Below are 19,743 nucleotides of genomic sequence, written 5' to 3'. Positions count from 1 at the left end.
AGAAAGCATAAATTCCCTTACCTTCCTTTCTCACCCTTATTATTAACCCTTTCATTACCACCGCGTCAATTTCATTATATCTTGCACTCAGTTTAGGAATATTAATTTTTCGATGACCATTTTTCATAATTAAGTAGGTAAAACTCTCTAATTTGACATCCACTACAACTATTATTCGTATTTATAAATGTTTTTGGCGTCTTTTTTTTGTGTTAATTGTTGATATGCTTTAGGTGAAGTTATTGGTGGATCTTCAAGGGTGTTTTCGTGATTCTAGTGATAGTTTAACAATTTCAAATCGCTAGTGGATGAAGTGAATACAAGGAATCATTAGAACGCGAATGATTTTGTTACCTGTGTGGTGTCTGGAAATTCTCGTAATGAAAGAATGAAGCGTTTGGCAATACGGTTCCTGAAGCAACTCTACATTTACTTCAAACTATCGACAAGTGAAGTTTGGAATTATGTAAAGTGCTGAATGGATTATTAACTTCTGTCCACTCATCCTCCCATCCATCCATTCATCCATCCATCCATCTATCCACTCATGTATCCATCCATTATCCACTCATCCATCCATCCATTTATCTATCTATCTATATCCATCCACTCATGTATTCACCCATTTATCCACTCATCTATCCATCCGCTTATCCATCCAGCCACCTATCCATCCATCCATCCATTCATCTGTCTACTCATTCATCCATCCACGCATCCATCTGTCTACTTATCCTTCCATCCATCCATCCACTCATCCACCAATCCATCCTTATAAATTATTCCCAGACAATTTGCAAACAGTCTAGAAACAATGTGTGCTGGAGTGGGCAGACCTTCACTAACCTATAACATTGATGCTTTACTCACCTATACCATTGATAAGCACGCAGGGCAGGATGAGGTTGAACACGTAGAACATAGGACGCCGCCTGAGCTTGATGGTGAAGGTGATGTCAGGGTAAGGCTCTGGGCAGCACGAGTAGTAGGTGATGTTCTTGGCTGCCGTGAACTCCACCAGGTCGAACTCCCCGTTGGACTGATAGTTGGACATGTCCCCGGTGTCCATCTGCTTTATGAGGTCCAGCTGGGGATATGGCGTGAGGGAATGAGTGACGGACGGCCAGCCACGGAGGGAGGGAGTGACTGGCAGGTGTTGGAGTGAGAAGGGAGGAAGTGTTAAAGGAAAGTGTGATTTTGCTGAGGATTGATTTTTAAATGGACTCCAACTACATTAAGGAGAAAAATATGAATTGCGTAATGTCTTGCAATTAGGGTGAGAGGAAGAGTGAGTGAGTGAGTAAGAGGGAGTGAGAATAAGTCTTTCCTCTCCCCCCAAAAAAAAAAAAATACCTAGAAACAGTTTTTAGAATAGTGAGAAAAACACGTCAGAATTTATCAGAATCAATACGTGGGAGATTTTGTTGCAGTTATAGTGAGACGGGATGAGTGAGTGAGCGAGTGAGTGAATGAGGGAATAAGAGAAAGTTTGTTCCCCTCTCTCAAAAAAAAAAAAAGGCAATTTTACTGAGAAACACTTTACGGATTAACTTAAAACACATGAAAATTTATCTGAAAAAAATATAAATAAGTGGTTTAATCTTGAAAATAGAGTGAGAAGGAATGAGCGACTGAGAGAGAGAAAGTGAGTGAGAAACAAAGAGAATAAGAATGAATGAATGAGTGAGAAAGTGAATTGATGAGTGAATGAGTAGAAAATGAGTGAATGAGGTGAGTGAATGAAGAATGCAGGAGTAAGAAAGTGGTGAATAAATGCATGAGAGAGTGAAGAAGGACCAGAAGGAATGAACGAGTGAATAAATGATGAAAAAAATGAAGTCTGCTCACAACAACAACAACAACAACAACAACAACAAAAACAGCAACAACAAAAACGACAAAAAGGCGACTTCACCGACAAACAGTTTCCAGATTAATCCAGAATGCATCGAAATCTATCAGGGAAAAGAATGGAGTGAAAGATTGAGCGAGCGAAGGTGAAAAAGCGAGGGAAATCGTGCACTTCTCGTAAAAGGAGATGAAAAGAGAGAGAGAAAGAGAGAGAAAAAAAAAAACGTGCGATTTTAGCGAAAAGCAGTATCCAGATTAATTCAAAACACATTTAGATCTATCAGGCGTGAGATAAATGAGTGAGCGACAGTGAGGTAGTGAGAGAGAAAAAAAAGTACTTTCTCTCTTTAGCTGTGAAAAAGGAAGGAAAAAATATGCGAATGTGCCGTGAGAAATCCATCATGCTAATTTAAAAACACATCAAAATCTATCGGAAATGAGAGAGAGAGAGAGAGAGAGAGAGAGAGAGAGAGAGAGAGAGAGAGAGAGAGAGAGAGAGAGAGAGAGAGAGAGAGACGGTGAATGTGGTGGCGATGGTGAATGAAAATGTGAGATGATGAATGTGTGACAAGTGAGTGACAATGAAGGAGAGAATTTGTGACGGTGAATGAGAGAGAATGTGTGATGAGTGAGAAAATGAAGGACGATAAATGAGAATATGTGACGAGTGAGTGAGCGAGTGTGTGACGGTGAAGGAGTGAAAGAAAAATGCACTCTTGTTACAATAAAAGAGAGAAAAAAAAAAGAAAAGTGATGCAGTTTTATCGAGAAATACTTTTTAGATTTATTTCAAGCATCGAACTCCAAACATGAGTGAGAGAAATGAGTGAGTGAGCGAGTGAGAGTGAGTGACCGAACGAGTGAGAGACGGAAAGTAAACTCTCCTCTTTCGAAAAAAAAAGTGGAAAAGAAAAAAAAAGATGTTGCAGAGAGAGAGAGAGAGAGAGAGAGAGAGAGAGAGAGAGAGAGAGAGAGAGAGAGAGAGAGAGAGAGAGAGTTTACAGATTAATTCAAAACTCATCGAAATCCACACACACAAGAAAGAAAAGAAAAGAAAAAAAGAGAAGAAAAGAAAAGAAAATAATCTCGTGTGTTAAATTTACCATGACGTGATTAACGAAAATTTCACTTTAGACTTTTTAAAGAGAAAAGAGGAAGAGGGAAAGAGAGAGTTGATAACGTGAGAGCAAGAAGGGAGAGAAAGCGAGGGAGAGGAAGCGAGGGAGAACATTGAGGGTCTAAGGAGAGTGTTACATTCAGGCAGAGTGAGGCAGGGAGAGGGGGAGGGAGAGAGGGAGAGAAGAAGACAAAGAGAGTAAGGGGAATGAGGGAGAGAGGATGGGTAACTGAGAGCGAGTGAGGGAAAGAGGAATTGGGAGAGAAGGGAAGGTAGGAGAGAGAGAGCACCAGAGAGCGAGAGAGAAAGAGGGTTAGGATTAATTGAGAGAGAGAGAGAGAGAGAGAGAGAGAGAGAGAGAGAGAGAGAGAGAGAGAGAGAGAGAGAGAGAGACTGATGAGAATGGCCCAGGGAGGGAGGGAGGAATGGAAGGAAGAAGAGAGGAATAGAAAGGAGAGGGGAGACCCAGGGAGGGAGAAATGAAAGGAGAGAGAGAGAGAGAGAGAGAGAGAGAGAGAGAGAGAGAGAGAGAGAGAGAGAGAGAGAGAGAGAGAGAGAGAGAGAGAGAATGTTGAGGACCAGCTAGGAGGAAAGGGAGAGGAAGAGGGAAAGTTTGAAAAAAAATGTTTCATGGACGCATTTTACTGCTGAGAGAGAGAGAGAGAGAGAGAGAGAGAGAGAGAGAGAGAGAGAGAGAGAGAGAGAGAGAGAGAGAGAGAGAGAGAGAATATTAACGTCTTTATCAATGACATGATGATGATGATGATGATAATAATAATAATAATAATAATAATAATAATAATAATAATAATAATAATAATAATAATGATAATAATAATAATAATAATAATAATGATCATGACCAGCAACAACAACAACAACAACAACAACAACAACAACAACAACAACAACAACAAACAGGAGACAAATTTTCGTACTCAATTTCATATCTTTATTTTCTTCATCGTAATTTTTATAATTCTTTGATTTCTTGCTCGTAAGGTTTCCGCCAATTAAAAGAACGAAGGTAAAAGAAAACAATAGGAAAAAAGGAGAAAAGAAAGAAGGAAAAAGAACAAATGAAAGAAAAAAGTAAGAAAGGAGATGAATTTCCTTCTCTTTTTAATTGGGGACGGAAAGGTGTGTTTGAGAGAGAGAGAGAGAGAGAGAGAGAGAGAGAGAGAGAGAGAGAGAGAGAGAGAGAGAGAGAGAGAACAATAAGTAGCCTCAAAGTAAATAGTAAGGACATTTTTTTTTTCTAGTGTGGGTGTTAGAAAATGGAGTTGGAAACCATTAAAGAATATTCGAGAGGAATCCAATTGTGTAAGTGACTTGAATTAAGGGTTCTAAACGTCGTTTTCCGGATTAGATTCCTTCCTGATGATTGATATTGCGTTCCTGTCCTGGTAATTGTTTTTTCTTTTTTTCCTTCTTGTTCGTCTTTTTATTAAGAGTTTATTGTTTTTTCCCTTCTTTGCACCTCTTTTTTTTTTTTTTAGTTTGTTCTTTATTTAAGTATTTTTTGTTTGTCCTTTTATTTATGTCTTATCTTTCCCCCCCCTTTTTTTTTTGTTAATTTTATGCAAGTCTATTTAGGTGTATTATTTATTTTCTTCCTGTTTCTTTGTTCATCTTTTTATTTCGGTTTGTATTTATTTATTTTTATCGTCTTTTTATTTTGGTCTTTTTCTTTTTTTTGTTCTTTTTATTTTGGTCTGTTATTCTCTTTTTTGTTCTTTTTATTTATTTTTTCCAGAATTTTTTAACTTTCCAGGATATTTCTTTTTGTGGTTTTCTGTTCCGTGTATGTTTTTATTTCGTTATTTGCGTGGTTATTAAAGATTTTGTATTTTTCAAGAATTTCCAGTCGTGTTTCTATTTTTTCCTGTTTTTTATCCCATTCCCTGTGTGGTATTCCGGTTACCTTTGACAGTTTTTTTCCAGTATTCCAGTGCACCACGTAATCCAGTTCCAGTGTATTCTTCCATGCACAAGTCGCCATTCCAGTTCATTGTTTCTCTGCTGTGTGCATCTTCCCAGGATTCCAGAAGTTCATGCACGTCCATTTCAGTGTAGTGTTAACATCACAGTCCTGCATTCCAGCATTCCAGGATTCCAGGATAATATATATACTCTTCAGCTTTCTACTTCATGCATTGTCCAGTCATTCCAGGAAGAAGATAACTCATCCCAGCTTTCCAGGAACATTTTGTAGACTCACTTCATCACTACATGTAGACGCGTTTCAGCATTCTAAGAGGAAGGTGTAGCCTCATTTTTAGGCTTTGGATAATTCTGAACAAATAATGGCGAAATATGCATGCAAATACTTATTCAGGAAAAACTGATTAAATATATACTTACATATGCACTTATAAGGAAATAAATATTTACTGCCTTAATAATTGATAACTTTAAACATCTTCACTTACAAAGTTTAGCATTGTAACATTTTTGAGTAATTTTCCCAAAAGTTACTTTCCACAAAACGCGTCGATCACTCAAACTTCTTTTTAAGGTTTGAATTACGGGACGCAACGTAGTGACAAATCATAAAAACATAAGAAATTAAGGAAAACATCAAGAAGCCATCAGGCCTACACGTGGCAGTCCCTGTATAAAAAATCACTACCAATTTCCAGTCATCATCCCCATCATAAACTTGTCTAATCTTATAAAGCACCCTAATGACTCACCACTAACAACCTGATTACTGAGTCCATTCCATTCATCTGCCACTCTATTTGAGAACCAATGCCTTCCTATCTCTTTCTTGAACCTAAATTTACACGCATATATCACGCACCGTCGTCCAGCGTCCAGTGGCCAGCCGCGCATTCTCTGGAGAGCCGTAAACACGTCACTGTCTACGATCCTTACGATTTTTAAGAGATTCACGAATAAATTAATACTTTGAACACTATAACAGGTGTGATATTCATTAATGGCCACTTTTTTCATGAATTTGCCGTAAAAACAAGGTTAACTATTATTATGTACTTATCCCTCAAAAAAAAAAAAAAAAGGTTGAAATAAGCATCTGTATATACTTATATGCACGAAAAGAAATGCATAGTTATCCTAAACCTACTCATAACATGCATTCCAGGAACAAGATGCTGACCCATTCCAGGATTCCAGGAATATAATGCAGACTCATTCCAATATTCCTGAACAAGATGTAGATTTCAGCATTTCAGGCACAAAATAAGAATCCATTCCAGTATTCCAACATGCAGTAGTAGATCTGTTCCTGCATTCCCAGTCCAGACCACATTCCCGAATTGCCACATTCAGAATCCCTTTCACGCAACATTCTGCTCCTTCATTCCTTGCTTCCGTTCCCATTCCCACATTCCAGATCTGCCAGAATTTGATTACGTGTCGGTCTGGAGTGAAAGGGGCTAGTGTTTGGGGGGATTGGGGAGGAGAGGGAGAAGGGGGGGGGGGTCAGGGTCCGGATGTGAGGCGTAGTGACCTTAACAGACCGGTAATGAAAGGGGAAATGACCCTTAAAGTCTTATTGGCTTGATGTATTAGCCGTCCACTGAATGCTTGTCACCACCACCACCACCACCACCACCGCCACTAGCACTGCAAACGTTTCTGCAGCATTAACTACTAACACCATCATTACTCCCCTTACTACTACTACTACTACTACTACTACTACTACTACTACTACTACTACTACTACTACTACTACCACCACAGGAACGCAGACGTCTTCCCAAACGTTTCTTCACATTGTGTCTTAATATTTAGTCTAGTAAGTTATTTTGATTTTAAAGGATGCTTTTAATGTATATAGGGATAACTTAACCAAGATTCTGTATCAACAGTAAGAAAAACACCGTGAAAAAACAATTTCATGAGAACTTACCTAATCATCTGTGGCCTTTGAATGAGAGAACATTGCTTGAAGAATATTGGCCAAAAGAACACAAAAGAAGAGCAAATTTAAGTACACCATTTGTTAACCCTTGCAAATACGTGATAATCTGTACTATCTAATCTAAAGTAAGAGATACAGATAGTAAGGCGAAGGCTCCTCCCCACCACCACTACTACTACTACTACTACTACTACTACTACTACTACTACTACTACTACTACTACTACTACTACTACTACTACTACTACTACTACTACCATCTTCACCCTTGTCACCATTGTTCTCCTATTTCTTTCATTCGTCATGTTCTTCCTTTTTTCCCCCTTTTTTTCTTCTTGTTTGTCTTTTTCTCTTCATTCTTCCTACCTTTTTAGATCTATTTCCTTCCTTCCTTCCTTCCTTCCTTCATTGCTTCCTTCCTTCCTTCCTTCCTTCCTTCCTTCCTTCTTTCCTTCGTTACTTCCTTCCTTCCTTCCTCCTGCACACACTCCATCCTCTCCTTCTTCCCTAACTCCTCCCACCCTTCCCCGCCTTCCTCCTCCTCCTTGTTGGGAACAGAGGAGGAGGAGGAGGAGGAGGAGGAGGACAAGAATGGCAAACAGGGCATATTACATACATATATGCACACGAATTATAAACACACACACACACACACACACACACACACACACACACACACACACACACACACACACACACACACACACACACACACACACACACACACATGCCTACATACTCGTACATAAAAACAGGCATACATGCATAAATATACTTACATACATGCATACACATACCTGCATACGTGCATACATAGAGAGTTTAAGTCGCATTCAGAGAGAGGAACAGGCAGGGAAATAATAGAGCAACAGAGCAACACAAGGCAGTGACTCGCTAAAATGAAAAATTAAAATGTGAGTGAGAAAAATAACCCCAAACACACTGACTGCAACACTCCGCAACACACTTCAGCACCGCTCCTGCACTGAACATACTCGTATACTTATAAACAAATGAATAAATGATTAAGTAAATTAAGAACAGCCCCAGAGACGTTGCATCAATACAAAACATCAACACAACAAATACTGAAGAAAAAATACACTGATTAAAACACTATGTAAGTACACCAACTCATACACACAAACAAACACACATTACAGATAACAGCTTCAAGGCTTCAAGACACATGATTATATACCTCAGACTAATCACTTAAGGGACTGGCACCAATAGATCTTTTTACCCCTTTTCTTACATTTAGCCCTTTTATTTCCCCTTTTGTCTAGAGCCAGTACATAAAAAAAGACAAAGACTCACCTGGTACCCGTCGTAGGTCCAGGACGCCCACATCATCTTACAAGACTGCACGTCGAAGGGGAAAAACTCGACATTCATATCACAAGACGATCTGTAGATGCCGTGTGAGAGCCACGTCACTTCCCCGCTCGAGGTGACGATCACGTTAGTGTTGATGGTGGCGGCTGAGTACTGGGCATCCGCGCTGGGGGGAGAGACGAGGTGGCAAGATGAGGGAATGTACTCTGAAACACTGCTGCGCCGCACTTCCACTACTTTCTAAAGGGTCTAGTTGATGCTATACGTGTTTTTAATGGTAATTCTATGATTCGAGGGACAGATTAGAATATTTACTTATTATTAACAGGTGAAACGAACCTTCACTTCTTCATTACTTCACTACTTTTTATTATTTTAGTGATAGATTAACAGTATTTCGATATTATCAATAAAAATAAAGTTCATAAATTTATGACATGACGCGTATCATAACTTAGAACATCTATCATAAGTCGTATACCGTACGTTATGGTGAGCGAAACCGTCATCATAACGGTCTGATACATGTAGCCTAAGGTTTACATGATTTTAAATACTAAAAGACGAAGCAAAAACTGGCGTTTACTACTAATTTATAGCGTCTTTAAAATATTTCTTTCGTTTTTATGTATTGAAATAAGAGAAACAGTGGGTAAGATAGAAATTCAGTCTTCGAAATACGGTAAATGTGGTCCCTTAGGAACGCCTCATTTCAAACACGATGCTGAAACGGTTTGGTGGGAAGGAGGGCTCTCGACGATCCCCAAGGCCATCACCACTGCACGACTGCATTTTCTCACCAGCTTTTCCCAGCAGCAAGTTATCCAAGTGTTATGATCACCTTAATTTCGGGGGTAAGTGGATTTCTCCTTTCTGTGTCACTCTGTTAGGCTTCCCTCATTAGATCAGTAACATAGAATACCTGCACTGCCTCAACAATATCTTCTGATGAGTTTCACGTCAATAAGTTCATTCAGTACGTCCTGAATAAATAACTCCTGACCAGATGTTGTGGGGCGGCCGTCTTGGCTGTGGTGAACGTCTTACGAACCACTAGGACAGGGTGGACTCGTGTTAGAAACCCACGCGGATTTAAAACAAACGGGCGCAGTTCATGACACGAATGCGCCAGTTTGCCCTAGCTAAGACACGTTTTTTTATAGCTAAGAATCGTTAGGACCGCTTCGTGAATACGGCCCCTGCTGGCGGCTTATGTATGTGGCCTTTGAAATTAATTGTAGTGAGAGAGCGAAACGTTTCTGAAAACAGGCTGAGATACTGGAGTAGATGTGTTGGTGGTGGTGGTGATGTGATGGAAACAGACACTTTGTGAGATGTGATTAGGGAGATGCATGAGAGAGAGGACAAGAAGTGAAAGGAGGAATAAAAGGACATGAAAATATAAAAAGGAAGAGAGGAAAAACGAACAGATGGAAAGTAGGTGGAGGTACAGCACGAGAAAGAGGATAAGAATAGGAATGAAAAAATAGGAACAAGAAAAGTATTAAAAAACGAAAACGAATAGAAAGGAAACGAAAAGTAACTTGGCTTGCTGAAAGAGAGGAGGAAGAGGAGGAGGAGGAGGAGGAGGAGGAGGAGGAGGAAGAAGAGACAGATAGACGAGGCAGAACGTTCGCCATTTATTTGTCGTTCTGAGAGACCCACTGACGAAGAGTTTCTGCTTCTTTCGTCGACTTGAACCCATTCGAGTGGAGACGTAATAGACTTTCTGAAGAAGAAGGAGGAGGAGGAGGAGGAGGAGGAGGAGGAGGAGGAGGAGGAGAGCCTAAAAGAGAGAATTATGGTGCTAGGGCCAGTTGTTAGTGTAGTAATTGTGGTTGTGGTGGTGGTAGTTTATGGATAAAAAAAGAAAATGATAGGTAAAGGTGGAGAGGAAGGAGGAAAAGGAAGAGATGTAAATGGAGGAGAGAATGGTTGTGGTTGTGGTGGTGGTGGTGGTCAAAATATGGGCTGTGGTAGAAGGAAGTTGGCTGAAATGAACTGTTCTCACTTCCACCTCAGAATTAACTAACCATGCATCAGTCACTTCACTTCAATGCTTCACTTTCTTTTTAATTCAGATTACTACTCCACTTTATCGTCTCACTTCATCACTTCACGTCACTTTATTTAATTCACTTCACTCCTCTGCACCCCTTCACTTCATTTCTTTATTAATTTGTTTCGTTTAATCATTCCACTTCACCATTTCACTTCAGTCACTTCACATCACTTTATATCACTTCACTTCATCATTTAATTACTTCTCTTTCACACACACACACACACACACACACACACACACACACACACACACACACACACACACACACACACACACACACACACACACACACACACACACACACACACACACACACACACAGTCCTCACCATCTTGGACAAAACACACTCACCTAACCTTCCCTACACACACACACACACACACACACACACACACACGCCTCTCACTTGTTGTAAAGGATGATGTCGGGCTTCCACACTCGCTGGAAGGGCACGCGGATCACCTGGATGCCGCCGAAGTCCGAGGCATTCCAGGTGAGGTGCGCGTCACTCCACACCTGCGTCAGCCAGCAGTTCGTGGTGAGGATCTGGTTCTTCTCATCCTAGAGGGAGACAGAGGATCACGTAGTAGTGGTGGTGGTGGTTGTGGTAGTAAGATCTGGTTTTTCTTGTCCTTCTTGGGGAGGGTTACATTAGGTTACGTATGGTTACATAGGGTACATGTTGTTGTTGTTGTTGTTGTTGTTGTTGTTGTTGTTGTTTGTTGTTGTTGTTGTTGTTGTTGTTGTTGTTGTTGTTGTTGTTGTTATTAGTATATCTCTTTCTCAGCGTGGGCCGAAGTGACTTAAGAGTGTGAATGATGAGTGTATGAGTGTGTGATGCTTTGTTGCGGCCGCCCGGTGTCTGATTGCGAGTTTTTATATCTTTATTATTATTATTATTATTATTATTATTATTATTATTATTATTATTATTATTGATGGTGAAGTAGGTTTTAGTGGCAGTTAGTTTCAAGTGACCAAGTGCGCGCTCAACCCTATTTTTACTGTCAGACGTATGGCTCATTTACTTGCAGCCACGGCAACGCACAAACCTCCCTGGACTTCCCTCTTAAAGGACACTCATTTTATCCTCGGAGGAACGTTTAGGCGTTGGCCGAGGTCCGTCAGTTATTATACCACATCATACAATTTCTCTTTAATATATCTGTTCTTTTTACTTTTTATTGGAATTCAAGTATTAGGTGTGGATTATTTAGCTTATCAAACCATTCAATACTACGAATGGTTCAGGTTTTAAGATAACAGGACAGTAACCTAACCTAACCTAACCTAACCTAACATTACTTAACCAAACCTACATGACATGACTACTACTACTACTACTACTACTACTACTACTACTACTACTACTACTACTACTACTACTACTACCACTACTACTACTATATTCGGGAACCATCTCTAACTACCTGCAAAAGAGATAATACAGCAGGAGCAGGAGGAGCAGGAAGAGGGAGGAGGAGAAAGAGAAAATAGCAAAGTGGATTAAAAGAACAGGGATTAGGAGAAGGAGGATTAGGGGAAAGAAGAGAGAGAGGAGGACGAGGACGAGAAAGAGGGCGAGGACAAGAACGACAGCCAGAGAGAAAAAGATGGTGAAGTGGATTAGAAGAAGGAGGATTAGGGGGAGGCAGAAGAGGAGGAGGGAAGAGAAGTAAGAGGAGAAAAAAAATGCGCAAGGGACAAGTGCAACGAAAATACGAAAGAGGAGAAAAAGAGCAGGAAAAAATAAGGAATGAAGAGGAGAAGGAAAAAAAGAGGAGGAGAGGAAGGAGGCGAAGGAGGAGGAGGAGGAGGAGGGCATAAATAGGATAAAAAGAAGATAGAAAGTTAAGAAAATAGCGAAATTTCAAGGAAGTGGAAGAATATAACGAGGAGGAGGAGAAGAAGAGTAGAGACGAGAGAAAAACGAGCATAAAGAGGAGGAGGAGGAGGAGGAGGACTAAATGACCATGTAGAAAGTTAACAGGAAAAAAAAAAAAAAGCTGAGAAAGTAGTGAAATTTTAAGGAAGTGGAAGAATATAACGAGGAGGGAAGGAGGAGGAGGAAGAGGAAGAGGAGGAAAACACACTAGGCTTGTACTTGGCGGTGTCCTTCTTTCCTAATCTGCTAAACTTTTATGATTTGTTCTTTTTTATAACGGGGCTTGAATTAGGAGTTTTTTTTGCCTAATTTTTATCACGAGTTGTAAATAATGATGTTTCTTTCATGCACGGTATTATAATGTTGCTAAGTTATTTACTACTACTACTACTACTACTACTACTACTACTACTACTACTACTACTACTACTACTACTACTACTACTACTACTACTACTACTACTACTACTACTTCTAGCTCGTTCTGTCAGAGGGTGAAACTTTTTGGTTGACGAAGAATGTGACTTTTATTCCTTTTGTTATGACAGTTGGTGTTGTTGTTGTTGTTGTTGTTGTTGCTGTTGTTGTTGTTGTTGTTGTTGAGTAGGGTATGTTGGTGATAATACGTTTGTTATTTATTTATTTATTTTTTTGTGGCTAATGATGCTATTGATGTTAATGACTAAGAGAGAGAGAGAGAGAGAGAGAGAGAGAGAGAGAGAGAGAGAGAGAGAGAGAGAGAGAGAGAGAGAGAGAGAGAGAGAGAGAGAGAGAGAGGTAAGCGTTCCGTGTATTCATCTTTCTTGTCAGTATTGTTGTGTCTTTTGTCATATTCTTTCTTTCCGTTCCTGTCATTTCTCCATCTTTTTGTCTGTCTGTCTGTCTGTCTGTCTGTCTGTCTGTCTGTCTGTGTAAGGTTTTCTGTTTATTTGTCTTGCTCTCCCGACCTCTTTGTGTGTTTGTCTTGTCTGTCTGTTTGTTTGTCTATCGATCTGTCTGTCTATCTGTCTGTCTATCTATGTCTGTCTCTATCTGTCTATCTATCTATCTATCTATCTATCTATCTATCTATATACATCTATCCATCTATCTATCTGCCGGTTTGTCTTTAGTCTCTCTCTCTCTCTCTCTCTCTCTCTCTCTCTCTCTCTCTCTCTCTCTCTCTCTCTCTCTCTCTCTCTCTCTCTCTCTCTCTCTCTCTCTCTCTCTCTCTCTCGGCATGATGGGTTGCAGAGTTTTGTTCGCGGCGCCATCTTGTAAACAGTGTCATAATTTGGACTCCTTTTATGGGACTTGGAAAGGACTTGAAGGAAGACGACCCTTTACTCCTCCTCCTCCTCCTCCTCCTCCTCCTCCTCCTCCTTCTCGTCTTTGTCCTCCTTATACTCATCCGTCTCTCATCTCTACTCCTGTTCTCCTCCTCGTCCACTTCCACCTCCTCCTCCTCTTCTTCCTCCTCCTCCTCCTCCTCCTCCTCCTCCTCCTCCTCCTCCTCCTCCTCCTCCTCCTCCTCCTCCTCCTCCTCCTCCTTCAGATTTCATATTTCGTCTTTACTTTCGTCTTCGTTTCTATTTTGGGTTTTTCATCTCTGCATTCCTTTTCTCCTTTCGTTCGTTCTTGCTGTGTTCTTTTTTCTTTTTCTTTTCTCTCTTTCTCCTTTTATCTTTAATTTCTCATTTGCTTCTTTTATCATGCTCTTTGTATTCTTCGTCAGTGTTTTTGTATTTCTTTCGTTATTCTTTTTTTGTTCTCTCTCTCTCTCTCTCTCTCTCTCTCTCTCTCTCTCTCTCTCTCTCTCTCTCTCTCTCTCTCTCTCTCTCTCTCTCTCTCTCTTTCTCTGTGTGTGTGTGTGTGTGTGTGTGTGTGTGTGTGTGTGTGTGTGTGTGTGTGTGTGTGTGTGTATCTTTCCATCTTTCCATCTTTCTATCTTTCTTTTTTCTTTTTTATCTTATTTTATCTTTATCTTCTTATCTTCTTTATCTTCTTATTTTATTTTATCTTTATCTTTATTTTTATCTTATTTTTATCTTTATCTTCTTCTATCTTCTTCTTCTTCTTCTTCTTCTTCTGATTCCTTCTCCCTCTCCTCATCATCAGTTTTTTTTTTCTACCCATCCTCATCCTCTGTTTCCTCCTCCTCCTCCTCCTCCTCCCCTAAAGACTCTCGCAGTTAATCACTCAAGTATGTTATTTTTTTCCCCCCTTCGTCGTAAATTCTGCATGTTCAGTTTCCCTTGTCATCATTCTGGGTTTCCTTCCTCCTCCTCCTTCTCCTCCTCCTCCTCCTCCTCCTGCTCCTCCTCCTTCAGCTAATGGCCAGCTACTCAGAGAAGAGCACCTCCCTCCTGTTTGATGGATTGCTTTCTGGAGTGTAAACCTTCTTGTGTTTCTCTCGCTAAGTCTGACATCTGTTGCTCCTTCCTTCCTTCCTTCCTTCCTTCCTTCTTTCCTTCCTTTCTCTTAGCTTGTTTCCTCTTAATCTTTCTTCCTTTTAAAGTGTTTCTCTTTCTGTTTGTGTTTGTCTGTCTTTCTGTTTTTATTTGTCTCTGATTCTGTCTCTCTGCTTCTCTCTCTCTCTCTCTCTCTCTCTCTCTCTCTCTCTCTCTCTCTCTCTCTCTCTCTCTCTCTGTCCTTCCTTTTCTTCCTTTCATTCCTTCCTTTTCTTCCTTCCTTCCTTCCTTCCTTTCTTTGTCTTTCCTCTTTCCTTTCGTCTTCGTATTTTCTTCATTTTCTTCTTTTCTCTTAATCTCCAGTTAACTATCTTTCATTTTTTCATTCTTTCCTTTTTTTCCTTCCTTGCTTCCATCCTTCAATTATTCCTTGTTTTTATAACCTTTTCTTCTACCGTCTTTTGTTATTCTCTTCTTCGCTTCTTCCTTCATCAATCTCCTCTTCTCCTTCTTCCTTTTATCCTTTTACACCTCTTTCGTCTCTCTCTCTCTCTCTCTCTCTCTCTCTCTCTCTCTCTCTCTCTCTCTCTCTCTCTCTCTCTCTCTCTCTCTCTCTCTCTCTAACCCTTCCTCTTCTTTCCCTCCTTTATCACGTTTAGCGTCTTGCTCCTCATTCTTCTGTATTTTTCTTCTTATTCTTTTTCCTCTTAAGCTTAAAATTTGCTTTCTTCCATCTCCTCTTTATTCCTTTTTGTTTTCTGTTTTTTTTTTCGTTCTTTTTCTTATCGTTTTGTCTTTCGTTCCTTCTTTATTGTCTCTTATTTATTTTATTATATTTTTATCCTATCTTTAGTTCTTTTTGTTTCTTCTTCTTCTTTTTCTTTTTCTTCTTCTTCGTTAGTGGTGAAGTGGCATTTATATATATTTTGCACGTATATTTCTATCACTCCTCCTCCTCCTCCTCCTCCTCCTCCTCCTCCTCCTCCTCCTCCTCCTCCTCCTCCAAACCATTAAAAGTGATCTGTTCCTCGCAAACCTCCTCCCGAAGGATTTAGAGCTAGGAGGAGGAGGAGGAGGAGGAAGAAGAGGAGGAGGAAGAGGAGGTGAGAGAACTAGATGCTTTAAGCGAGTGTGCTGTTGTTCTTCGCCCTTCCTCCTCCTCCTCCTCCTCCTCCTCCTCCTCCTCCTCCGTCAGAGTCTTTTTAATGGTTCCTTCAGTATTCACGTCACGGGCCGTAAATGTAAAGGCATCACCTCACAAATCTGTCCCTTTCTCTCTCTCTCTCTCTCTCTCTCTCTCTCTCTCTCTCTCTCTCTCTCTCTCTCTCTCTCTCTCTCTCTCTCTCTCTCTCTCTCTCTCTCTCTCTCTCTCTCTCTCTCTCTCTCTATCAATGGCAAGCTCTGGGCCTTAAAGGATTTTCGCATAAAACTTTAATTTGATAGACACAAGGAAGCTATACAAGAACAATATATACAGGGTGAAGGTGAACACTATCATCAGCAGTAGCAAGACACGGAAGGTAATGCCTCTAAGACCTGGAAAATCATTAGGGATATTGTTCCTAATTACAAACATAAATCTAATGGCTATAATTTGGGAAACACAATTAGTAAAGCCGATGAATTTAATTTTCCTTTTTGCAAATCTCGGAAAATAATATATATAGGAAAAAAAAAAAAACTCAAGAATTCTTCCAAGGTGAAAATGTACAACACTTAAATAATTTCAGTGTACTTTTTAGGAGCCAGTAATCTTTGTTGACCTCGTCCTGTAAATGTTGATACAATTATCCTCACCCTAAAAACTTTAAAAGAAGCCAATTCTGTATACTCGGCTACATTGACAGATATATGCTCTCTGATGTACATATCAGTAAACGAACAAAGAAAACAACAAGTACATCAGTGTTCATTAATAGAATAAACAAAAAATTTAATAAATCGACTTGAATAATTGCTCAAGCTCTGGTTTTAAGTTTAATAAATTACAGTAATGTTATACGGAGCTCAACTAACGAAACTTGGCTGCACAATGTCCAGAAACTACAACATTTTACAGCCAGAGTAGCTGCTGGGTTTCCTGTTTCTGTATATTCCTGTTCTATATATTCCTATGTATTTTTATTTTCATGTATTCGTATTTCTTTGTATTCCCATTCCTATTTATTCTCGTTCCCATGTATTATTCCTATTCTCGTAACTTTTATTCCTATTTTCATGTATGTTCTTTCTATGCAATCTCATTCCTATTTATTCCTATATTCCTGTTCCCTTCCATCCCTATTTCCTTGTATTTCTGTTCTTACTTATTCCTGTTTCCTTGTATTCCTATCGTCCTCTGCTTTATCAATGTATATTTATCTCTATGTATTCCTGTCTCGTTCCTATGTACTCTAAATGTATGTATTCCCATTCCTAGATATTTCTGTTCCCCTTAATTCCCGTTCCCACTTATTCCAGCCACGTTTTCTCCTGGGAGGGCTGGAATCTCAGAGGAACAGAGAAGCATAAGGTATTCTGTTTAGAAAGGATAGGAGGATTCGAACCCAGAGAGTACAGGTAATGAGTGGAGCCTTGAACCACGAGCCACTCCGCCACCTCTTCTGTTCCACCTACTCTTGATCTTCTTCCTCCTCATGCTCTTCTTCTTCTTCTTCCTCATCCTCTGTTTAATGTATAAGTGAGAGAGAGAGAGAGAGAGAGAGAGAGAGAGAGAGAGAGAGAGAGAGAGAGAGAGAGAGAGAGAGAGAGAGAGAGAGAGAGAGAGAGAGAGGATGGTTAATGGCTGCGAAATGTAGTGCATAAAGATATATTAGAGAGAGAGAGAGAGAGAGAGAGAGAGAGAGAGAGAGAGAGAGAGAGAGAGAGAGAGAGAGAGAGAGAGAGAGAGAGAGAGAGAGAGAGAGAGAGAGGATACATTGATCTACGTTTATGTTATATTTGCACTCTCTCTCTCTCTCTCTCTCTCTCTCTCTCTCTCTCTCTCTCTCTCTCTCTCTCTCTCTCTCTCTCTCTCTCTCTTACTTATTCATTGACAATCGCCTTCAGAAACGTCATCTATTGGAATATTCATGTCTTTTGCTGCTACTTTTTACCAAAGCACGTTTTCTTTCTCATTTTCCTTTCACGCTTCAACAGAAAATGGACGAGTGGGGAAGCACGCTGCGGAGAAGAGAAAGAAAACGAAAAGCGGGTTTTAGTGTTAAATTAATGGGGGGTGTTCTTCTTCTTCTTCTTCTTCTTATTATTATTATTATTATTATTATTATTATTATTATTATTATTATTATTATTATTAGTATTTCTTTTTAGTTGTTTATTCTTTCATTCTCTTTTCTCATTCATTCTTGCTTTTTCTTTGTGGTTTCTTTTTACTTCCCCTTTTTCTTTTCTTTTTCTTTTCATGCTCTTCCTTTCTTTGCTCTTCTTGTTTTCCTCTTCTTTGTTCTCTCTCAATCTTTCCCCTCCTCCTCCTCCTCCTCCTCCTCCTCCTCCTCCTCCTCCTACTTTTCTTCTACTTCCTCTTTCAGAAACAAACGTCTTTCACCTATCCTAACCCCCTTTTCCTTTTCCTCTTTCCTCTTCCTCTGTCTTTCCTCTCTTAAACTTCCCAGAGCAAACATCGTTCACTCATTCTCCTTCCTCTTTCCCTCTTCCTCTCTCTGCGTGTCCCTCTTTCCTCTTCCTCTTACAGTAACCTCGAGAAACAAGCATCTTTCACCGACTCTTCCTCCTCTCCTTCCTCTTCCTCTTCCTCTTTACCGTGGAGCGAATGCAATACTTCTCCACGCTTCCTTCGCTTCTCTCGCTTGCTTTGTCTCACCCGTGTAGGAATTCTTGGTTCTTAAATTTATCTCGGGTTAGTGTAGGTTATCACACCCTCACACAGGTCAGTAGGTCTGTCTCTTGTTCTTCCTTGGTGTTCCCTTGTGCTGGATTATCAATACCTGAGTTATCTGAAGGGGATATTGCGTCGTTTCCAATTTAACCCCTACGTCAAGTCAAGGAGCAGGAGGAGTACTAAGAGGAGGAGGAGGAGGAAGAGGAGGAGGAGGAGGAGGAGGAAGAGTTGTAGAGCATTGAACGTTAGAGACACGGTACTGTAACCTTCTGTGTGTGTGTGTGTGTGTGTGTGTGTGTGTGTGTGTGTGTGTTTGTTTTCAACGGCATGCTCTTCCTTTCTGTTCCTTCGTGTTCACTTTACTGTTCTGTTCTTGTGTTCATTCTTGTTTGTATTCCTGTTTGTTTTTCTTTTTTGTTCCTTTGTGTGTGTTATTGTCTGTTTTTTTTGTGTTGCTTCTGGTGTTTGTTCAATTTACTGTTTGTTTCTGCGTTCCTGCATATCTGCGATTTACTACTTGTTCTTCCTTTGTGTTCCTTTCGTGTCTCAAGTCGCTACCGTCTTCGTTACCTCGCTTGCGTTAGTGTTGAGATGACCTACCACGTAAATGCGTTTTTTTACTGTTTGTTCCTTTTTTGTGTTCCTTCCTGTGACTCCCTGCTCGTCTTTTGTGTTCCTTCCTCTGACTCCCTGCTACCCTTTGCTCCTCCTTTGTGTTCGTTCCTCTGACTACTCGTCTTTTGTGTTCCTGTGACTCTGCTCGTCTTTTGTGTTGTGTTCCTCTGACTCCCTGTTACCCTTTGCTCTTCCTTTGTTTTCCTCTGACTCCCCGCTATCCTTTGTTCCTTCTTTGTGTTCCTTCCTGTGACTCCATGCTCGTCTTTTGTGTTCCTTCCTCTGACTCCCCGCTACCCTTTGCTCCTCCTTTGTGTTCCTTCCTCTGACTCCCCGCTACCCTTTGCTCCTCCTTTGTGTTCCCTGAGAGCACCTACCACGTCAATGATGCTGTGCAGGGACACGCCGAACACCACGGAGAGCGCCTGGGAGGAGTTCCTGGCGGGCCTGACTGAGGGATCATAGTTTGCCATGAGGTACCGAGTCAGTCTGTACTCCTGCTCGTCCCCCGCTGCCGCCACCACTGCGGGAGAGAGGGTTGTAGTTGTAGTGGTAGTGGTTGTGGTAGTACTGCATAAGAACATAGGACAATAAGGGTAGCTGGAAAAAAATTTGGGTTATACGTGACAGTGCCTATGTGTAGTGATGGTGGTGGTGGTGGTGGTGGTGGTGGTGGTGGTAATATTAGTACGGGTAGGAAGAGAAATGGTAGTGATATGAATTGTGTGTATATACGTGTCTGTGT

The 19,743-nt window shown here is 40.4% G+C and overlaps 1 protein-coding gene across 1 annotated transcript in view; it reads right to left on the bottom strand.

Moving 5' to 3' along the window:
• LOC135088782 (neuronal acetylcholine receptor subunit alpha-10-like) overlaps positions 1-19,743 on the bottom strand; it is a 139,255-nt gene that overhangs the window by 28,191 nt on the left and 91,321 nt on the right. Inside the window, 4 exon segments of the mRNA XM_063983806.1 lie at positions 871-1,087; positions 8,184-8,367; positions 10,674-10,828; positions 19,376-19,521. Of these exon segments, the coding sequence (XP_063839876.1) occupies positions 871-1,087; positions 8,184-8,367; positions 10,674-10,828; positions 19,376-19,521 (702 nt within the window).

The sequence above is a fragment of the Scylla paramamosain genome, chromosome 31 (assembly GCF_035594125.1).
Source record: "Scylla paramamosain isolate STU-SP2022 chromosome 31, ASM3559412v1, whole genome shotgun sequence".
Classification (NCBI taxonomy): domain Eukaryota; kingdom Metazoa; phylum Arthropoda; class Malacostraca; order Decapoda; family Portunidae; genus Scylla; species Scylla paramamosain.
The sequence above is the reverse complement of the archived record's forward strand: the minus strand, read 5'-3'. Positions and strand labels throughout refer to the sequence as shown.